The 21,407-nt window shown below is 30.9% G+C and overlaps 2 protein-coding genes across 2 annotated transcripts; one reads left to right on the top strand and one right to left on the bottom strand.

Annotated features, from left to right (window-relative positions):
* Positions 1 to 2,152: 2,152 nt before the first annotated feature.
* LOC131593176 (putative disease resistance RPP13-like protein 1) lies at positions 2,153 to 16,313 on the top strand. Its single transcript, XM_058865447.1, has 4 exons — positions 2,153 to 2,356; positions 2,462 to 2,512; positions 12,512 to 15,903; positions 15,983 to 16,313. Exon 3 carries the CDS (start codon positions 12,518 to 12,520, stop codon positions 15,869 to 15,871), a length of 3,354 nt encoding a protein of 1,117 aa, XP_058721430.1. The 5' UTR covers positions 2,153 to 2,356; positions 2,462 to 2,512; positions 12,512 to 12,517; the 3' UTR covers positions 15,872 to 15,903; positions 15,983 to 16,313.
* LOC131659622 (uncharacterized) lies at positions 3,133 to 6,285 on the bottom strand. Its single transcript, XM_058928789.1, has 2 exons — positions 5,629 to 6,285; positions 3,133 to 5,442 (listed from the first exon to the last, which is right to left on the bottom strand). Exons 1-2 carry the CDS (start codon positions 6,283 to 6,285, stop codon positions 3,133 to 3,135), a joined length of 2,967 nt encoding a protein of 988 aa, XP_058784772.1.
* Positions 16,314 to 21,407: the final 5,094 nt, after the last annotated feature.

Genomic DNA, 21,407 nt, shown 5'->3' with positions numbered 1-21,407 from the left:
CATGAGATATATGAAGTAGAACATCTATTTATATACAAAGTCTCTGTCTACCATGATTTTATCAAAATTCCTTGTGGTTCATGCTTCATAACATTATGCATAGTTCTCTCTTATGACAATAAATCGTGTATGCCTCCAAAATCAAAATTTTGGAAGGACTAAAAACGAAATCTGCAATATTTTGGAAGGACAATATATATCATCTTCATCATCATCATCATCATCATCATCATCATCATCATCATCATCATCATCATCATCATCATCATCATCATCATCATCATCATCATTTTTGCATAGATGCAACTTCTATACAATCTCTAATTTTAGTGTTGCATTGACACAAATTATTCAAAACCATTTCATGGCATTCTTCATTTTCAATTTTGAATCAATCTATATATTTATAGCAAATGCTGCATTTATAGCCAATGCTAGCACCACTAGTAGAAATGTTTTATCGCACCATAGTTATCTAATATATGGTCGAGTCTTCTAAAATGTAGTAGCAGTGTTTCAGTAGTTTTAGGAACCCTTTATTGCTTTGCAGCTTTAGAAGCATTACCTCTAGCAGTACCTGCTGCTATTAATAAAACAATATTATCTACCACCACGAATTCTCTCACCGGTATGCCTTCCACCACTTGGTTTGTAACTATCTCCAAAGTCTTATTCCGTCTATCACCGCACAAATTTCGTCACGTGGGCAACCCCCTGGCTCATGAGCCCCGCAGACTAGATACGCTTCTCTTTGCATTTTGACCAAATTTTTTGTTCTTCCAATCATCACATTCCTTCTCATCACCAAACACGCATGTTTACACGTTTTTTACTTATGAACACGGGTAGGAGGGGTAGCTCGAGTGACTTGAAACAGTTGAGTTAAAGTTAAAAAGAGTTGGAGGTCCAGGGTTTAAGTCATGACAAAAATGTAAATATACATTAACAATTAACCACTAACAATTTGTCTTTCAAAAAAATTTTACTTACGATATTCTGACTTTTAATTTGTCACGTTTACAAAAGTTATACATTTTCACATGCAACAATATCCACTGTCTCAACACACTAAATTTGGAGAATATGAATGTGTAAACCTGTCTTGATAATTTTTATCATTTAATGTATCAACTCATCCTTAACAACACAACGAGTTCCTATTATATGGATTCCATCTATCCTTGATTAAAAATATTGAATAGACTCACATGCATAGTGTAACTGATTTCCTTGTGTCGAAGTTCAACATGTTAATTTCAATAGCTTATCTTATAATTATTATATTACAAATATTTGCACAGCAAAAATGTTAAGATATTACATAATCTTGTCTTAGTTTTTTTTAGTGCCACTTTAACTAATTATAATGGCATATAAGTTAGTTAAAAGCAAAAAGAAAGTGAACTCACTTTCTCAATTAAATTATTTAAATTTTATAATTATATAAATATTTTTTATTATTTTATGAGTTAAATATACAAAAATCATGTAATATTAGTGAGATTTGATTTAAACCCTTTAAAAAAATGAATTCTTCCTTGTAATGTTAAGATTTCAGGTCTTTAGCCTCTCAGTTGATCAAATGACATGAAATCTTCAATTTTACTTACGTGACATATCCATGTTGATTTTCTTTTAATTTTTATTTATTTTTTAAAATCCACTATTTTACTAATCACTTTTTATTATGAGGGATAAATCAAAATTCACTAAAATTGCAGGGATAAAATACATTTTTTTGTTTTGATAATTTTTACTATTTTTTTTTATCACGTGAGTTTTCTTGTAGTGATTTTACACAAAAAAAAGAATGATAAATTCACTAATTTTCTTGTAGTGATTTTACACAAAAAAAAAGAATGATTTCGGAAATTTATATGCGAAGTCACACTTTTTTTAAAAAGAATTGTCTTCGAATATGGATATATGAAATATAAGAATATTTTGAAATTTTCATCAAAAATCAAATGGGTGCAATGATAATTTTCCAATTATTATAGGTTACTAGTGTATCTATCACAAGTCAAGAAACTAGACTTTATGGCACATGGAATTAATTGGTTGTCGATAACAAACAAACTTCAATAATTTCGTATACATTTCTTTTAGCTTTCTTAGAAGGTTCATTTTTCAATTTGGGACACTCGTTTTTGTGGTCGAGGTTTGTTCTAGATTAAATATCAATCTCTTTTGTGGTTTGTGGGAAAGACATTCACTTTTCTATTTCTCTCATTCATTTTCTTCTATTTCGTTCTCTTACACTTCAACTTCTTCACAGTACTTTGTGCTGCCTCTAAATATTTTCTTAATTAAGAGATCTTATACTTTCTTTGTTTCCACAACCATTCTCTATCAAGTAATTTCTCTCTTTCATCTTATTATTAATTTTTAATAATATTTGTTTTTATTTTTTGTTTCTTCAAACTTTTAAATTTTATTCTAATTTTATATTGACTTTCAGGTTCTCTATCACCGAAGATCAAAATCTCAATTTATTGTCTCACACATTCAGGTAATATCGTTCTCTCTTCTTAAATATATCTTTTAATTTTCTTAACATAAAATTTTCTACTTTTATTAGGATCTACAACTAAATTTAATTTTAAGTTAATGGATTTTTATTGTTTAATTTTATGTTTTTTTAGATTTGACATAGTTTTTTAATTTTTATGTTCACTCTTAGGTTCTCCTTTATTGAAAATAAATTTCCCCCAATTTATTTATGTATTGGGAATCTCTTCTGTTTCATAATATTATAAATTATAAATTATATTTTATATTAAATATTTTATTTTATTGTGTTTTTATAAAAATTTTACTAATGAAAAATTTATAATATCTAAATGGAATTATTCAAAAACTAATCTAAAATAAATTGAATAAAACATAATTGGTTGGGCAATGGAGTATTTAGTTGGTTAGTTTTAATTGTTGAATATAATTTTGTTGTTTTTTTAATCTGTGTTAAGTTTTTCCTTTCTATTTGTACATGTTTTGCTCCTATTGTTATTGCATTTATTTTTTTTTGTAATCAAGAAATTATATTAAACGGAGAACTAAGGGTTCTCCAACCCGATTACAAAGGGGGAGCGGAAAAGCCCGACAAAAAGAAAAATTACACACCAATTACCCTTACGAAAGAAAGAATAGCGGATCCTTACTAAAATCGTAAAAGGAATAATTGGGATGAGTAATCTTTCCACAAAAAGACCATTTCCATACCAAGAACTTGATGTTCCAAACGGTATTGTTTATGCTCCAAGCTTCCTTCCGAAAACGCACACCATTCCTAAGTAACCAAAAGGACCAAACGGTTGCTAGCCACACCACGTCCAATTTACTATCTATAATCTTACGAGAACGGAAGAAAGAGTGCCACTCCATAAAATGCGGTATACACTCCTTTTCCGAAATTCCTCCTTTACCAATCCAAAAAGCTATTTCACTCCAAATCTTTGTACCCACCAAACAATCAAAAAAGAAATGGTTCCTATCTTCCGGAACAATACCACACAAAACACATTTAGAATCATCAATGGAGAAAGTCATGCCTCTATACACCAAACCGTCAACCGTTGGGAGCCTATCTAGAAAGAGTCTCCATCCAAATGCCTTGATCTTGTACGGAACCTCCATTTTCCACAAAAAACCAAAAACACCATCGTGGATGTTAGGTGGTCCGAACGGAATATGGAAATTCAAGTAAAGATGATAACAAGAAGCTACCGAGAATTCCATCGACGGTCCTTCGGTCCAACAAACAGAATCCGATCCATGTCTCCACCCGGTAAAAGCATTCACCCGACTCTTCAACTTCAACAAATCCGGCTCTAAAAAAGTATCCTCCAAATTTAAGCCAAAATCACCCCAACACCACGTGCCTTCCTTCCACCCCCCCATTCCCGCCACCGAAACCCCTTTCAAACTAGAATATAAATACAAATCCGGAAACTCCTCTTTCAAAGGAACCCCTTCCAACCACGAAGTTTCCCAAAAAGGTGTGTGGAACCCGTTGTGAATATTAAATTTAACCTTATCCACCAAAGGGTCCACATGGAAGGAAGAACTAATCTTAACCAAATCTCTCCACCATAACGAAGAAAAAGATGAAGAGACACCACGGAGAAATGGGGAGGAATTACTAACCTTATTATTAATCAACAAGGAGGACGCTAAATCACCATATCGGGCCTTTAAGACTTCAATCCAAAGAGAACTTTGACCTTGAAAAATACGCCACCTCCACTTGTTAAGAAGAGAAATATTAAACAAAGCTATATCCTTAACACCTAACCCACCTTTCTCCATGGGAAGACAAACGTCTTTCCATCGAACCCAATGAATCCTTCTCTTCTCCTCTATCCCTCCCCAAAGGAATTTACTTTGCAAGCTATTAAATTTCTTCACCACCTTCAACGGCATTTTATAAAAAGACATGGTGAAAATGGAGAGGGAGCTAAGAACCGACTTCAAAAGAGTAATCCTACCTCCTAAATTCAAGTAGCGATTAGTCCAACCTTCCAATCTAGCCTTTGTCTTGTTTAAAAGAGGATCCCAAGTAGATTCCAACCTTGGATTGTGACCAATCGGAATGCCTAGGAAAATAAACTTGTTATCCTCCACTTTACAAGATAAAAAGTGAGACGCCGCTTCCAAAAATTGATAACTAGGATTAATACCAATCAACTTACTCTTGTGATAATTAATACCAAGGCCCGATACAAGTTCGAAAGCTCTAAGAACCGCCTTAACCGCCCGAATATGCTTCCAACTACCATCCCCCACCAATAAAGTGTCATCCGCAAATTGAAGGATGTCCACTCTACACTTTCCCTCGATGACAAAACTTTGGAAGTCGTCTAACTCAATAGATTTTCTCACCAAAGCCGTGAGAGCCTCCGCTATCAACACAAAGAGAAAAGGAGATAGGGGATCTCCTTGTCTCAACCCTCTAGAAACACCGAATTCTTTCGTAGGGCTCCCATTCACAAGCACCGACATATCACTCTTAAACACCAATAATTCCATCCATTTCATCCATCTACTCCCAAACCCCATCGCTTTGAACATGAAACGAAGAAAATTCCAACTCACCTTATCGTACGCCTTTTCGAAGTCAACTTTGAAAAGGGTGCACTTACTACCCGCCTTCCTCGCATAATCTACCACCTCATTAGCAACGATCACCCCATCAAGCAATTGCCTACCGGGAACAAAAGCGGTTTGACAAGTAGAAATGATAGAATTTAGCACCTTTTTAAGTCTCCCCGCTAAAATTTTAGCCGCCACTTTATAAATACAACCCACCAAGCAAATAGGCCTATAATCATCCAAACCCAAAGGATTATGCTTCTTCGGAATAAGAGTCAAAAAAGAAGAGGTAACCGCCTTAGCCAAAGAACTCCCTCCAAAGAAATAATTGAAAAAGTTGAAGAAATCTTCCTTAATAAAAAACCAACATTTTTTAATAAAGAGAAAAGAATACCCGTCCGGCCCCGGGCTCTTGTCACTACCGCAATTCCACACCGCCTCTTTGGTCTCCTCTTGAAGGAAAGGTTTCTCCAAATCCTCCGCCTCTTACTCACTTAAAGTATTGAACGGAATGCCCTCTAACAAAGGTCTAGAAACCTCTGGTTCCACAAATTTCTCCTCAAAGTGATTGAAAACCGTCTCCCTCACCTCTTCAACCGTCTCCGCCAATCCTTCCGAAGAGTGAATCGGGCCTAAATGATTGTTCCTCCGTCTTTGTTTCAACACCTTGTGGAAAAAACCTCTATTGGAGTCTCCTTCCCTAATCCAACTCAATCTAGACTTTTGAAGTAACATATTTTCTTTTATTCTCAAGTTCTTCCAAAATTTACTACACGCTTCCTTTCTACACACCATGGTGCTATCGAAGTTGAAAACATCATCCGAGGCTAATTTATCATCGGCCAAATTCATCTTGTAAGCACCGTCCTCCATCTCCAAGTCGATTATACCAAACACTTCCTTGTTCCAAAACCTAAGTTTATCTTTGAGAAGCCTTAGTTTTTCCTTTAACACAAAGTCACCTCTTCCTTCCACCTTAAAGCATTTCCATTCTTTCTCCACAAAAGGAGTAAAAGAATCGAAGTTAAACCATTCATTGTTGAATTTAAATGGTTTTGGGCCCCAATTCCTTTGGTCCTTCAAAATCCGTATTGGACAATGATCCGAAATATCCCTATCACCAATGAGTTGGCCCATAATCTCCCATCTAGACACCACTTCATTAGAGACGATAAAGCGGTCGATTCTACTCATCGACTTCCCGTCCCCGCTAAACCAAGAATACTTTATTAAAAAGTTAACTTATTAACAATAAACAAATTAGAATTTCTCAACATATCCCATGCCCTACGCACCATCGAAATGTTGCGTAGATACATTTTCAGAAGATTTTATTAACTTAATTAATTTAAAATTTTTTCAATTAATTGAAAAATTAATTTGAGATTTTCTCAATTAATTTTAACTTAATTTGGAATTTTCCTAATTAATTGGGAAAATCCCAAATTTTACGTTTTAAGGATACGTAAATGTCACAAACTTAATTAATTTGGGAAAATCTCCAATTAAATTACAAAATTTGGGAAAATCTTCAATTAAATTACAAGTTAATTAAGAAAAATCTTCTGTAGTTACATCTACGGAAAGATTTGATGGAGTTTGAATAATTCGAAAAATCCCAAATTATCAATTAATTGGAAAAAAACTTCTGTAGTTACATGTACGAAAATGTTTGATGGGTTTTGCCTATAGATGCATCTACAGAACTTGAGATTTTCCTAATTAATTGAGAAAATCTCAAGTTTCATTATGTTTTATACGCTTCCGTAGATGCATCTACGGAATGAATCAAATTTTTTTAAAATATGGGGTGTTTCAGAATATGCATCTACGGAAGCATGGATAAAAATTGAAATTTGGCAATTAATCAAATAAACTTTTTAACTATATAATATTAACCACGAAAAACAAAAAGCTTTTTTTTTTTAAATGATGTTTTTTTTTCAAATATACTATTGATGTTAACTCTAGCACTTTTATTTTAATTTTTTTTGGATAATAAGTTCATATCTATTATCGATTATATATATATATATATATATATATATATATATATATATATATATATATATATATATATTAAAAATGAACCCTAACATATTTGTCACATAAAATTATTATTTGTCACGTAAAATCATTTTCGCCACGTCATAAATATTCATAGATGATCCTTCTCAAAAAAACATCTTAAAACCTTTCATCTCTAGTTTAGTAACTTTAACCTATTCAATTACTCTCTCTTTTCCTTTTTAAGTGTCGTTTTAGGAAAATGCTCTTCAACCAAGATAGTGGATTATTAGAGTTACTTTTTCTATTATACACTTATTTATTTTTCTCTTTCCAAATAAATTCAACCACACACGCTCTTTTTCCAATAACTAATTGAAAAATTTGAGGTGGAGTTATTGAGAAAGTAAGGGTATAAATGACAAATTATAACATTAAATTATAAAACGACAATTAAATAGGAACAATTTTTTTCTTCTAAAACGACACTTAAAAAGGAACGGAGAGAGTATATGATTTTATTTTTTCTTTAATATCTTTTTGTTACAAAAAATAATATTTACATAATAAAATATTTTTCTCATTACTTTCATTATTTATTCTAAAATTCTACCAAAAAAATTTATATTATTATGTATATAATTAAAATATATAACATAATTTTCTTCTCACCAATAAAATCATGTTATTATTTATATAAATTAATAAATTTATTTACATTATATCCAACATATTTTTTTTATAAAAAATAATTTATGCATAATAAATTTTTTATATGATTACTTTCTTTCATTATTAAAGCATTCTACCAAAAAAAAAAATATTGAAATTTAAATTTTTTTACGTATATTTTTAAAATGTAAAATATTTTTTTCTTTAAATAGAACTTTAGCTTATAATATGACAAATATAATGAATTCCAATTTAATATATATTTTTTATTTATAATTTAACAAAGAATTATCTATTACAAGTTAATATATATCTATCAATTCTACAATAAAAATTATAAAAAAAATTTTTATGTAAAATTTTAGTTTTATTTTTTCAAATAAAGAAGTGGTATTTCAATAGTTATCATTTTTTAAATAAATATATCAAATTTTCTATGGCTAACTATGTATATCATTAAAATATTTTTTGGAGTAAAATAGAAAATTTTATTACCAAAACAGTTAATACACGCCGATCATACAAAGATCCAGGCTGCTAACAAAACACAAACACAAGATGGACAAGATACACCACTCAACTAATAGCCATAGTATCCGTGCTCACATGGTTCTTCAATGCTTTTTTGGCACAAGCTCTAATACCTATAGTATGTTTGATCTTTGTAATAATATCCCCAGCTACATGACTTTGGCCAAAGATCATTTCATTACGAAGCTGCCATAGCTGGTAAATTACTTCAGCAATAGCTAACTTAAGAAGGCAGCGTCTCCATCCCTTTTTCGCAGTTTCCATATAGAGCCATTGCTTCTCCTCCTCCCAACTTGTACATCTTCGATTATAGCCAATCCAGTCCATGATATGCACCCAAACATGACTAGTAAACCTGCAAAGAAAGAACAGATGCTCGAGACTTTCAGTTTGCTCACAAAAACTACAAATTCCATCTGTTTGAATATTAATCTTCCTCAATCTATCTTTGGTTGGAAGCCGGTTCAGAATAGCTAGCCAAAGAGTGAAACATGCCCTTGGTCTTGCATAGTTTTGAAACATAATCTTCCTCCAAGGCTGATTTGTATAGCTTCCCCTCAGTTCCTTATACATGGCATTGGTGTTAAACTGGTTCTTCTGAATATTATCCTTCCAATACTCACTCTGCATAGTAAGCTCTCTGACCTTAGCAATACTCTTGAGCATCCACGAGCTGGTAATCTTAGGTTCCCACTGCATTATGCTATCACCTTTAAGATAGTAAGCTCTAATCCACCTAATCCACAGCTTATCAGTTTTCATATGGAGATTCCACAACAATTTCAGGATTGTAGCTTTGTTCCACTCTCTAAGATATATCAAATTTAACCCACCTGCATTTGTAGGAAGACAAATTTTTTCCCAGGCCACAAGGGCTTTTCTTCCCACAACTCTGCTAGACCAGAGAAAGTTTTTGCATATCACTTCTATTCTCTGAATAATTTTTTTGGGGAGGGGGAAAACTTGCATCCAGTATCTAGCTATGGACATCAAAGTACTTTTAACAAGTTCCTTCCCACCCGCATAACTAAGCATACTAGCTGACCAGTGTTGAATTTTCTCAAACATTTTGTCAATAATTGGTTGACATTGATTGATTGTGAACTTTCTTGTGGATAAAGGAACTCCCAAGTATTTGAAAGGTATAGAGTTTACACACACCAAACTTGATGGCAGTAAAATATTAAATATTATTATCTTATCATAAATAAAATTCTATTATTATATTTTTTATGATTGAAAAATAATAAATTTATTTACATCATATGCAAAAGAAACTTTTTACAAAAAAATAATATAAACGTAATAAATTTTTTGTACGATAACTTTCATTTTCTATTCAAAAATTTTACAAATAATGTATATCTATATATTGAAATTTAACTTTTTTTACCTGTTTTTAAAAATATATAGTATTTTTTCTTTAGATAAAAAGTTAACTTATAATTTAACAAATAATCATAAATTACAATTTAATGTATATTTTTACTTATAATTTAACCAAGAATTTTCTATTACAAATTAATATATGTTTATCAATTCTACAATAAAAATTACAAAAATAAAGTAATATTTTGGTTTTATTTTGTCAAATAAGGAAGTGCATTTTAATAATTATAAATTTTTTAACTAAATATGTCAAATTTTCTATGGCCAAATTTTCACATTAAATCAAATATTCCAAAATCATAACATGTTGTTTAAAATCCCCATTAATTTATGAGGTATTTTATTTATTTATTTTTATGTCTCATTCACTAAGATATTATATATTTTTTTAAAGAACTAAGTTGTTTGAATGATATATTGATTGACTCTATAAACCTAATAAAAACATATAGGCAAGCCCTTATTCCAAAAGTAGACCATCTATTTTCTCTTAATAGTATTTGATTAAAGATATAGTTATTTTGCTGTTAATTTTTTCTTATTCTAAAAGAATTATTAATTTATTTTAGCTCTTATATGATATTTTATCTTAATTTTATTATCTTTTATTACTACTATTAATATTGACTTTAAATATTCTTTATCTTTAGTAATTTTTCATTTTCATTATCTTTTTTTTTTCTGACTTCTAAAAATGTTTCATGACAATTTCGTGTTCATATTTCACAAAATGTCACACTATGTATTTCACCAAATAACAATATAAAAGAAGTTGAATAATTAGAAGTTAGAACAACTTAACCTAATAATAATATAAAAAAGAAATATAATTTTTAGATCAACAAAATGAATTTAAAAATAATTTTAATTAAAATTCTCAGGAGTTAAATATAGAGAATTTTAATAATGTTTTCATATTATCGAGAAGAGCCATCTTAATTAATTCTTATTGATACAATTTAAACTTTTATATGAAATATATGAAAAAAAAAAGAGTAAAAGTGTATCAATTTTATAAATGACTAGAAATTAATTATTGTTTTTTCATTAATTTAAAACCAAAGAAATTAGTTCCTTTTTTTATTTTTTTAAGTTTTAAATGTATGTTTACTATTAATACCACATTTTTAATGTTAATATAAATCTCATATCACTATTAAAAAAATTAATATATAATTTTTAACAACAATATATTGCGATCTTAAACATAATATAATTTTTAATGTTACATTATATCATTATTAAAATTAAAAATTTAATATATAATTTATTTTCTTGATTCATAATATAAATGCAATTTAATTTTTTTATTTGAATCTAATAAATACTTAACTATTTTTAAAAAAAAAAATAATCGCGACTCTAAATAAAACTTTTAAATTTCATTATTGTAGTTATAAATTTTAGTTGTTGCATTCATTATTTAATTTTATACCATAAATTTACATTAATACTTTTATTTTAATTACCTTAAAATTTAATATTATTTACTAATACTATTTTACTTTTATAGTTGTATATTAATATAATATATTAATGAAAACTCAAAAAGAAATATTTGAACTTTATTTTATCTATTAATAAATATCAACTTTAATTGTAAACAAAAAAAAGTTGTGTCTTTAAATAAAACATTTATATCATTATAATATTGAAAGCATTTTACTATTTTCTCTCATTAATTATAAATAGAATTTAAATGTCTATTATTATTATTATTATTATTATTATTATTTTTATTAATATTATTATGCTTATTATTATTATTATTATTATAATTATTAATATTATCATGCTTATTATTATTATTATAAAACTTAATCTTGTAGTAATTGTTTATTTTATATCATAAATAAATTCTTATTGATATTTAACTTTCAATTACTTGGACGACATAACATTTATCTTTCAATTATTATACATTTATATTATTTACTAATAATAACTTATTCTTAATTATCATATAATTAACAATTAAATAAAATTTATTTTTTGATTATGATTTAATAGATATTACTTACATTATATTATAACTGAAGTGTTTAATTATTTTAAAAAAAAGATTTTAAAAGTTAAATTGGTATGCACTACTTTACCATCAATTTATGTCAGTTAATTTCTTTAAAAAATTCTATTTCCTAAATATTAAATTTTAAACTAATATTTTAAAAAAGGCTATTGACAAACTAGTGAAATTTTGTAAAATATCAATATTATAGATATTATTAAAGAATGCAAAAGAGAATTATTATGAAGATTTTACCAGAAATTTGGAGGAGTTAATATTATGCATATTTTTACTACAAACTTTCTCCCAACTATATATTCAAATGCAATTTCAAATTCCTTACATTTTTTTATTATTTAATAAGATATTTTACTAGTTTTTTTTAACAAATTACTTTATTAATTATCAAATTCCTTACATTTTTTAAGTTTTTAATAAATATTTGACTAGTTTTTTATTCAGCTTTTTACTAGTTTTTTTAAAACAAATTACATTATTAATGAAAATGTAATAAAACTTGTCATGATTATGAAATCTGATAAATCACTCATAGTCTCTGTACTAATTTTATTTTGAATAATAAAATTATTGATTTCTAAAAATAGGATAGTGGTGTAGAAATATAGAAGTCAAAAATGATTTTGTTGTTTGCAATGAAGATGGTCTCCATATATAACTGTTTGCATAACAGCATAATCAAACACTCTATTATATTTAATATATGTTTAGAACTTTACACTATGTATGGTTTAACATAAGATAATTTTTTGTTCCATTATTCTTAACAAAAGATAACATATTACCATCTTATAGGTAGCCATGGCAGGGCTGATGGTTGCAGGAGCATTTCTTACACCTGTCATCCAAGTTATTGTTGAGAGGGTTGCCTCAGGAGATTACAAAGACATCTTCAAGAAACGAATGGTGAATAAACTCGAAATCACTTTGAATTCTATCAATCAAGTGTTGGATGATGGAGAGACAAAGCAGTACCAGAATCCAAATGTCAGGATTTGGCTTGATGATATAAAACATGAGGTATGTGAAGTAGAACAGCTGTTGGATGAGATTGCTACAAGTGCACAACGAAAGAGCAAGGTTAAACACTTCTTTTCATCTCTGACTAATCAGTTTGAATCTAGGATGAAAGACTCGCTAGATAAGCTAGAACATCTTTTAAAGCAAAATGATGTGTTGGGATTGAAAGAAGGAACATCTGCTCGTAATGGACTTGAAGTCGGTCCAGAATCTTCAAAAAGAGTGCCAACGACGTCTTTGGTGGATGAATCTAGAATACTTGGTAGGAATGATGATAAAGAGGAAATTATTGATTTCTTACTTTTAGACAATGGTAGTAGTTGCAACCATGCACCAATAATCAGCATAGTTGGTCTTGGTGGGATGGGTAAGACCACCCTTGCTCGGCTCGTCTACAATGACGACAAGGTGCAAAGCAACTTTGAACTTAAAGCTTGGATCTATATTTCAAATCCATTTGATATTTTTGGGCTCACTAAAGAAATTCTCGAGCAATTTAAATCTCCAACAGATAGTGAAAGCTTGGAAATACTCCAACATCAATTGCAACAGAAAGTAATGGGAAAGAAATATTTGCTTGTTCTAGATGATATTTGGAAAGCTAATGAGAAAAGTTGGGAGCAGTTACTAATTCCCTTTAATAAAGGATCTCCTGGAAGTAAGATGATCGTGACAACACGAAGTAAGGATGATGCATCAGCCATGGAATCTGCAAAGTTAGTTGAATTAGAACAACTGGAGGAGAGTGATTGTTGGAGTTTATTTGTGACACATGCTTTTCACGACAGAAACGCGAGTGATTATCCAGATCTTGAACCAATTGGAAAGATGATTGTAGACAAGTGTGGAGGGTTGCCATTAGCTGTTAAAACAATGGGGAACCTCTTGAGAAAAAAATTCTCTAAAAGTGAATGGGAGAAAATATTGAAGACTGATATGTGGCGTTTATCAGAGAGAGACAGCAACATAAATCCAGTATTGAGACTGAGTTACCATAATCTTCCTTCAAATTCGAAGCGTTGTTTTGCATATTGTTCCATATTTCCCAAGGGTTATGAGTTTGACAAGAATAAGTTAATCAAAATGTGGATGGCAAATGGTTTGCTGAATTCCTACAAAAGTAACAAAAGTAAAGAAGAGTTGGGTAGTGGGTTATTTGATGATCTTGAGTCAATTTCATTTTTCCAAGAATCACTATATGTACCTGGACTTTTTGTCATGCATGATCTTGTCAATGACTTGGCAAAGTCAGAGTCTAGAGAATTTTGCTTACAAGTGAATGGTGATACGGGGCAAGATATATCTGAAAGGACACGCCACATTTGGTGTTCTCTTGATTTGAAAGCCGGCGATGGGATATTAAAGCACATTTATAGAGCTAAGGGATTACACAGCTTGTTGGTAGAATCACCAACGTATGGTGGCGAATGCTTCATGATAAGCAACAATATGCAATGTGATATGTTTTCAAAATTAAAATATTTGCGGATGTTATCATTTAGTGATTACGGAACTCCATACGGAGAGCTAGAACTAGCAGATGAGATAGGCAATTTAAATCTTTTGCGCTATCTAGACCTGACTTGGACAGATATTAAAAGGTTACCCGACTCTATCTGTAAGCTTTATAACTTAGAGAGACTGGAATTGAAAAACTGTGATAATTTGACTGAATTGCCTTTAGACTTTTACAAACTTGACGGTTTACGCCATCTTAATCTGGAAGGAACTGCAATAAAGAAGATGCCAAAGCAGATAAGGAAACTTAACCATCTACAAACGCTGACTAATTTTGTTGTGGGAGAGTCGAGTGGGTCTGATATTGAGGAGTTAGAAAGTCTCAATCTTCTTCAAGGAAAAATTAGTCTTTCAGGATTGAACAATGTCACTGATCCAACACATGCCGTAAAGAGCCGTTTGCAAGATAAGAAGTTTTTAGAAAAAATACATATGATATTTGATGGTTCAATAGTGGAAAGCAATGTGTCTGTCTTGGATGCCCTTCAACCAAATATCAATCTGAAGAGGCTCACCATTAAGAACTACAATGGCAATATGTTTCCAACTTGGATAAGGGGGTGTGATTTACCCAATTTAATATCTCTTAAACTGAAGAACTGTAATGGAATAAAGATCTTTGGCAATAACTCAACAAATGTTCCATTCAAGTTCCTTGAAGTTTTGGAATTTGACTGTTTGTCTGAATGGGAGGAATGGGTATGTATTGAAGGGTTTCCTCGGCTTAAAGAGATTTCTATAAATGATTGTCCCAAATTGAAAAGGGTATCACTGCCTCAACATCTTCCTTTATTACAGAAATTGTTTATAGGTGGGTGCAAAATGGTGGACGTGTCAATTCTCAATTATGATAAAATCATAGTGTTGGATCTACGGAAATATGAGCGGATTATGATAAATGAGTTGTCATCAAGCTTGAAAAGGTTTGTCCTTAGTGAAAATCAGTATGTTGAGTTCTCCATGGATCATTTAATCAACAATCCCTTTCTGGGAGTGTTGTGGTTGGATTTTAAAGACTTGGTAGAATGTCCCTCGTTAGATTTGTGTTATAATTCTCTTTGGCAACTTTCAATAAGAGGATGGCAGTCCCCCTCGTTGCCTATTTCACTACACTTGTTCACCCATCTAAGTTCTCTAAAGTTGCTGGATTGTCCAAGGCTGGAGTCTTTTCTTATTGGAGGTTTGGCTTCCGAGTTGTGGTCCCTTGATATATTCAATTGCCCAAAATTAATTGCTTCCAGAGTGGAGTGGGGTTTATTCCAACTCAATTCTCTATATTTTTTCACTGTTAGTGATGATTTTGAAAACGTGGAGTCCTTCCCCGAGCAGAATCTACTGCCACCAACTCTAAAGTTTCTTAAATTGGATAAATGTTCAAAGCTAAGAATATTGAACTACAAGGGATTTCTCCACCTCAAATCTCTTGGTAATATATGGATTTGCAACTGCCCTAGCCTTGAGAGTTTGCCGGAGGAGGGTCTACCCAACTCCCTTTCTTGTTTGTTCATTGAAAACTGTCCATTACTTTCAGAGAAGTACAAAAAGGAGGGAGGAGAGCGTTGGCATACAATTAGTCATATCCCTACTGTGCGGATTGACGGTATTCATCAGCATTAGATTGAGCGGTAGAAATGAGATGTTTGTCACAGGCAAGTACAATCAATGTGTTCATTTTTTTCTTAATTTTTTATTTGGCACAATAATAACACTCTATTTCATGTTTAACAGTGACGTGATCCTCAAAGATATTGCCGACCGAGACATTCCATTGCCATCAACATCAAAACTATGGATTTGAAGTATTTTCTATTATTTTTGTGGTTAAGAAGAGTCTGTAATCATTCTTAAAAAAATATAAGACTTTGTATTTCCATTTCTTAAGTGTACACTTTCCTTTGTTTTGTAATGTGTCTTGTGCCTGTCTCCAAACATTGAGACTTGAGAAAAGCAACAAGACTGGCTAGAGTGATTTTCTTATTCTGTTATTCTGACTTATTCATGCTTTATAACAGCCTGAAATAGGTTCTTCCTGAAAAATATAGAAGCATTTCTCAACAAAGTTGTCTTATAAAAGAAATGATGTTTCTGAGGAATTTAAAACTAATTGCTTATTCCTTTTATGGGTAATTTGATTTACAAACTGCTTACTTTTTTGTTACACTGTTTAGGTAAAGGAAGGCTTTTTATCCTTGTTGCATTTATTTCCAATGCTAGGACCAGTGTGAAGGGTACTTTCTTTGTAGAAATGTTTAACCACGCCGAAATTTGGTTATCTCGAGAAGGGGGTAGAGTGTTAAGATTTTGGTTAGGATTCTATGTACAATTTTTTTCAATGTAGTGGCAGTGTTTAAGTTTGGTAGGAGTGCATATTATGGGATCGACTTCAATCTGTTCTGGCAGTTGCTGCCGGGCATGGGCCGAATGTATTTTCTGAGTTTTTGTGAACTGAGTACTGATACAATGGCTGTTTTTTGGTTATGCTATGGAGTATGTAAAAGATACTATGCTACTACTACATATAGAATTGATATTGTATTGATTACATTGCCTTATAAATAGATTCTACGTTTGGTCTCATTTTACGCACATTACCACACAATTCTTACACAGTATCGGTAGTGTTGTTACAAGACCTTTGTAAAAATATGGAGACTTCCATTCCAAAGGCTGAAAGGAATTTTCATAGATAGCATTTTGGTAAATTTGACACAGCTTCAAATAGGACTCTGGCTAGAATAATTTTTCTCATTTTGCTATGCTATATTCATGTCATATGCCAAATAAATATGATAATCGTGACAAGTTTTGCATACAATTGAACTTATAGATTCTCCAATTTCAGTTTTGCATTGACATAAACAGTGAAAATTCCTATTTATATTTACAGGAACACTTAATGTTTATCAAGTTTAAACCATTACAACATACTCCAGGTTACAATTTAAAGAAAGCCTTTTTCCAAGTCAGTATTTACTCAACATATTTGATATGTAACTTTCTGTTAAAAGTTAAATTATGTCATTTTTGGAGGCTATCAACCAAAATGTTGCTACCATATGTTGTTGGAGTGGATGAGGCATAAGAATAATGTGATGCTTATATAGTCACATAATTCGCTGGGACACCTAGAGAACCGTGAATTGTTACGCACGAACCAGTTTGCGGTACTTTTGTGAACCCGTTCATTAGAATATTCATCTAAAGGAACAAACCAGATATCACTGCTGTAAGTTAAAAATATTTAAACTAATATATTTGGATTTAAGGTAGCTAAGTTGGCTCTTAATATTTAGAAAATATTCAATATGGGGCTGAAAGTTTATCTATATATTATATTTGACAGTTCTGTTATCTCTCACTCTATTTTAACAAGTTTTTGATGTGGGACTAATAAATGGTATAAATTCAACTGCTCATTCCATCTCAAAATAGTTAAACTACTTTAATTATAGCGTTCCGATTAGTATATTTAAAATCACGAATCCAAATAGCGTACTGACTATGTATACCTCCCACATATCTAATTCTTTGAGAATTGCGTACAGCGTACCCGAATTCATACCACGTACCAAATAGAATTGCGAATTGAATAGTGATGAAAAAGAACACATTGAAACATTCTTGCTGAAAAAGAAGTTCTCAACATGTGGTAGCTCAAGGTCTAAAAAGATTTATTTAGTTGTCTTTTTAAAAACTCTATGAAGATTTATCTATTTTATAATTGTTTATTATTATTGGTTCTCTAATTTAGTACATGTAATTATCATGGAAATGCCATGAATATGCATGTAAGGAAAACAAAATAGGTTCGCATATGTTGTAGATATGGATATCCCATGATTCTGCAAAATAGTTTCTTATGCTTTAATTGAGCTATATTTTTCAGTATTACTCAGGACAGACTATTTTACAAGAAAACCAAATAGTGTCCTATTCTTTTTGTCCTTTATCATGTACATTGTTTTCTTCATTATCATGCTTAACAAATCTGCGGTTTCTTTTAAGTCAACTTACTATTGAGGTTTTTTTTATAGAGAGAAGCTAGAAACCAAGGTCACTCTTATATTACTTAGATTAACACATGTATCAATGACATTGTGTATAAGCCTCCAAGTTATTAGAGATTTTGCAAGTGGAATATAGTGTATAAGGCTCCATGGTTTACGGCCGTGACAAAACCATATTGGCAGTTGCTGATACCGATGTCGTTATTCACTATTTTTATGTTAAAGAATAAATTATAGTTAATTCACACCCGCAACGACCGCAATCAGTGTCACAAAATCATGAAAGCCTTTACGTGACCGCGACCATTTCCTATTAATTATTCTCAAAAAATAAGCCTTTGTATTTCCCTTTCTTATTTGTCCAATTTCCTTTTGTGGTTCATAAGAAATGAGGTGTCTGTCAGAGGCATGTATTTTGTATTATCTTGCATCTGTCTACAAAACATTGAGACTTACTTTACATTATTTTTCTAATTTTGCAATTGATGATCATCACAAATTGTCTGTCTACCATGATTTAATCAAACTCCTTGTGGTCCATGCTTTATAACATTCTGAATAGCTTTCTCTATTGACATAGCCTCATACAGAAATAGTTTCGTCCTGAAAAACATAAGTTTTGCATACCAAGCAACTTCTTCAAGCTATTCAAAACCATTTCATGGCAATTTTCATTTTCAATTTTGAATCGTTCTATATATTTATATAAAATGGTTTTAAATTGCTGAGATTCTTTACAATAAATTTCATGGATTTTCAAAATGGGACACAATGAGTAGATAGTATTTGTGAATGAGGATGTCTTGCAAAGGAACTGTTTTTTTTTTTTTTTGTTGAGGAATTTAGAGCTATATGTACAAAGTAGGACATAAGAAAGTTTAAACTTTAACAACATTGTGCTACATCTGATATGCTAGTGCAAACAAAAAGGAACTGATTTATTCTAATCTAGTCCTGATATTTCATTTATCATTATCTCATCGTGATAAAAGTTCTTCCACTTTTGCTTTTGTTTTCTACTTTTTGGTGTATGTTGATTCTCTAATTTAGTACATGTTCTCATGGATATGCCATGATTCTGTATGTAAGCAAAACAAAATAACTTCCTATGCTTTTAATTGAGATTTATTTCAGAAGTACTTAGTACATACTATTTTTAACGTAACCAAATAACTTTCTATTCTGTTTTCCCTTTATTGTGTACATGAATTGCACATTGTTTTCTTTTTTGTCACGCTTACAAATTTAAGCTTTGCTGGACGTGTTTCTCTCTCTAAATCGGGGGAATTCAGAAGCTCCATAGAGGTTTATATGGGGGAGATGATAACGTTAACAGAAAAATTTATATGATTGATTGGAAAATTTGATGCTACCTAAACATTTTGGAGGACTCTCTGTTAAGAAATGTGGTTGGGCCTAACTCAACTCTACAAAACTGGCTTGTAGGGTGAGAATTGCCCCCACTTATAAGGACATGTTCAGGCCATATATTGTCCGATGTGGGACTCTTAACACACCCCCTCACGCCCAGGACTAGACAACTGGAGCGTGGAAATAAATGGTGGGTGGCCCGATAGCGGAAACCATAGAAGGTGGCCCACCGGATCTTAAACGAGGCTCTTGATACCATGTAAAAAAGTGTGGTTAGGCCTAACTCAACCCTACAAAACCGGCTTGTAGGGTGAGGATTGCCCCCACTTATGGTGTGTATGATGAAACTTGGTTAGCACGTCAAGGAGAATGATACCAGTATATTTTCTTTAGGCTTTAGCTCGGTTATCTATAAAAAAATGTTATTGCCCGCTATATTGCCAAGTAATATGAATTCACCAAAGATATATTTTGGAGAAGTGTTTGATCAATTTCATGCTTACGAAAGATGAAAAATTTATAACTAAAAAAGAGAGAATTTGCTTCAGGATCAACGCTAAAACGAGAAACATATCTCTTTTCTGCAACCTCTTCCGACCAGTATCGGGTGGTTATCAATATTATTCTGCAGGAACATTATAGTTAAAAAAAAAAATTAAATTATTTGAATTTTAAATTATATAAATATTTCTTTTTGGTGTATGTTGATTCTCTAATTTAGTACATGTTCTCATGGATATGCCATGATTCTGTATGTAAGCAAAACAAAATAACTTCCTATGCTTTTAATTGAGATTTATTCTAGTAGTAATTGGTACATACTATTTTTAAGGTAACCAAATAATTTTCTATTCTGTTTTCCCTTTATTGTGTACATGAATTGCACATTGTTTTTCTTTTTGTCATGCTTAAAAATTTAAGCTTTGGTGAACGTGTTCTCTCTCTAAATCGGTGATTCAAGCGATTCCCGTATATTGGATGATGAGAACTCCCATTCCAAAGAGTTGTATGATGGGAATTCAGAAGCTCCATAGAGGTTTATATGGGGGAGATGATGATGTTAACAGAAAAATTCATATGATTGATTAGAAAATTTGATGCTACCTAAATATTTTGGAGGGCTCTATATTCGTAAATTATCGAGGAGAACGATAACAGTATATTTTCTAGGGATGACAATTGGATCCATTAAACTAAAATACATCCAATCCATCCACCAAAAAATCCATCCACCAAATAAAAAAATAAGTTAATGGATGGATTAAATCCATCCATTTATATACATTGATGGATTAAATCCATCCATTTATATACATGGATGGATCCATTCCATCCAACACATTTTGATAATCCAATGGATTATTTTTATTTTATATTTTAAATGGTTTAAATTATTATTTTAAAAAATAATAAAATATGAAAATACAAAAAATCGAGTTTATTCAGAAAATTAAAAAATCGAGTTTTTTCCAAAAAACGAAAAATCGTGTTTTTACGAAAAACGAAAAAATCCAGTTTTTTCGGGAAAACAAAAAAATCAAGTTTTTTCGAATAAACGAAAATTTGTGTTTTCTCGGAAAGACGAAAAAATCGTGTTTTTTCGGAAAAACGAAAAATCGAGTTTTTTTAGAAAAACGAAAAAAATCGAGTTTTTTCCGATAAACAAAATAATCGTGTTTTTCCGAAAAAACCATAAAGTCGGGTTTTTTTGGGGAAAACGAAAAAATCAAGTTTTTTTTCGGAAAACGAAAAAAATTGATATTTTTTTCGTAAAA

This window comes from Vicia villosa, linkage group LG3, assembly GCF_029867415.1.
Source record: "Vicia villosa cultivar HV-30 ecotype Madison, WI linkage group LG3, Vvil1.0, whole genome shotgun sequence".
Lineage (NCBI taxonomy): Eukaryota > Viridiplantae > Streptophyta > Magnoliopsida > Fabales > Fabaceae > Vicia > Vicia villosa.
This window is presented reverse-complemented; position numbering and strand designations above follow the sequence as displayed.

Coding starts and splice junctions, on each gene's coding strand:
- LOC131659622 (XM_058928789.1), bottom strand. CDS start 6,285: ATGAGTAGAATCGACCGCTTTATCGTCTCTAATGAAGTGGTGTCTAGA. Junction 5,443..5,628: donor AGAAATTTGTGGAACCAGAG/GTTTCTAGACCT, acceptor TTTTTTATTAAG/GAAGATTTCTTCAACTTTTT.
- LOC131593176 (XM_058865447.1), top strand. CDS start 12,518: ATGGCAGGGCTGATGGTTGCAGGAGCATTTCTTACACCTGTCATCCAA.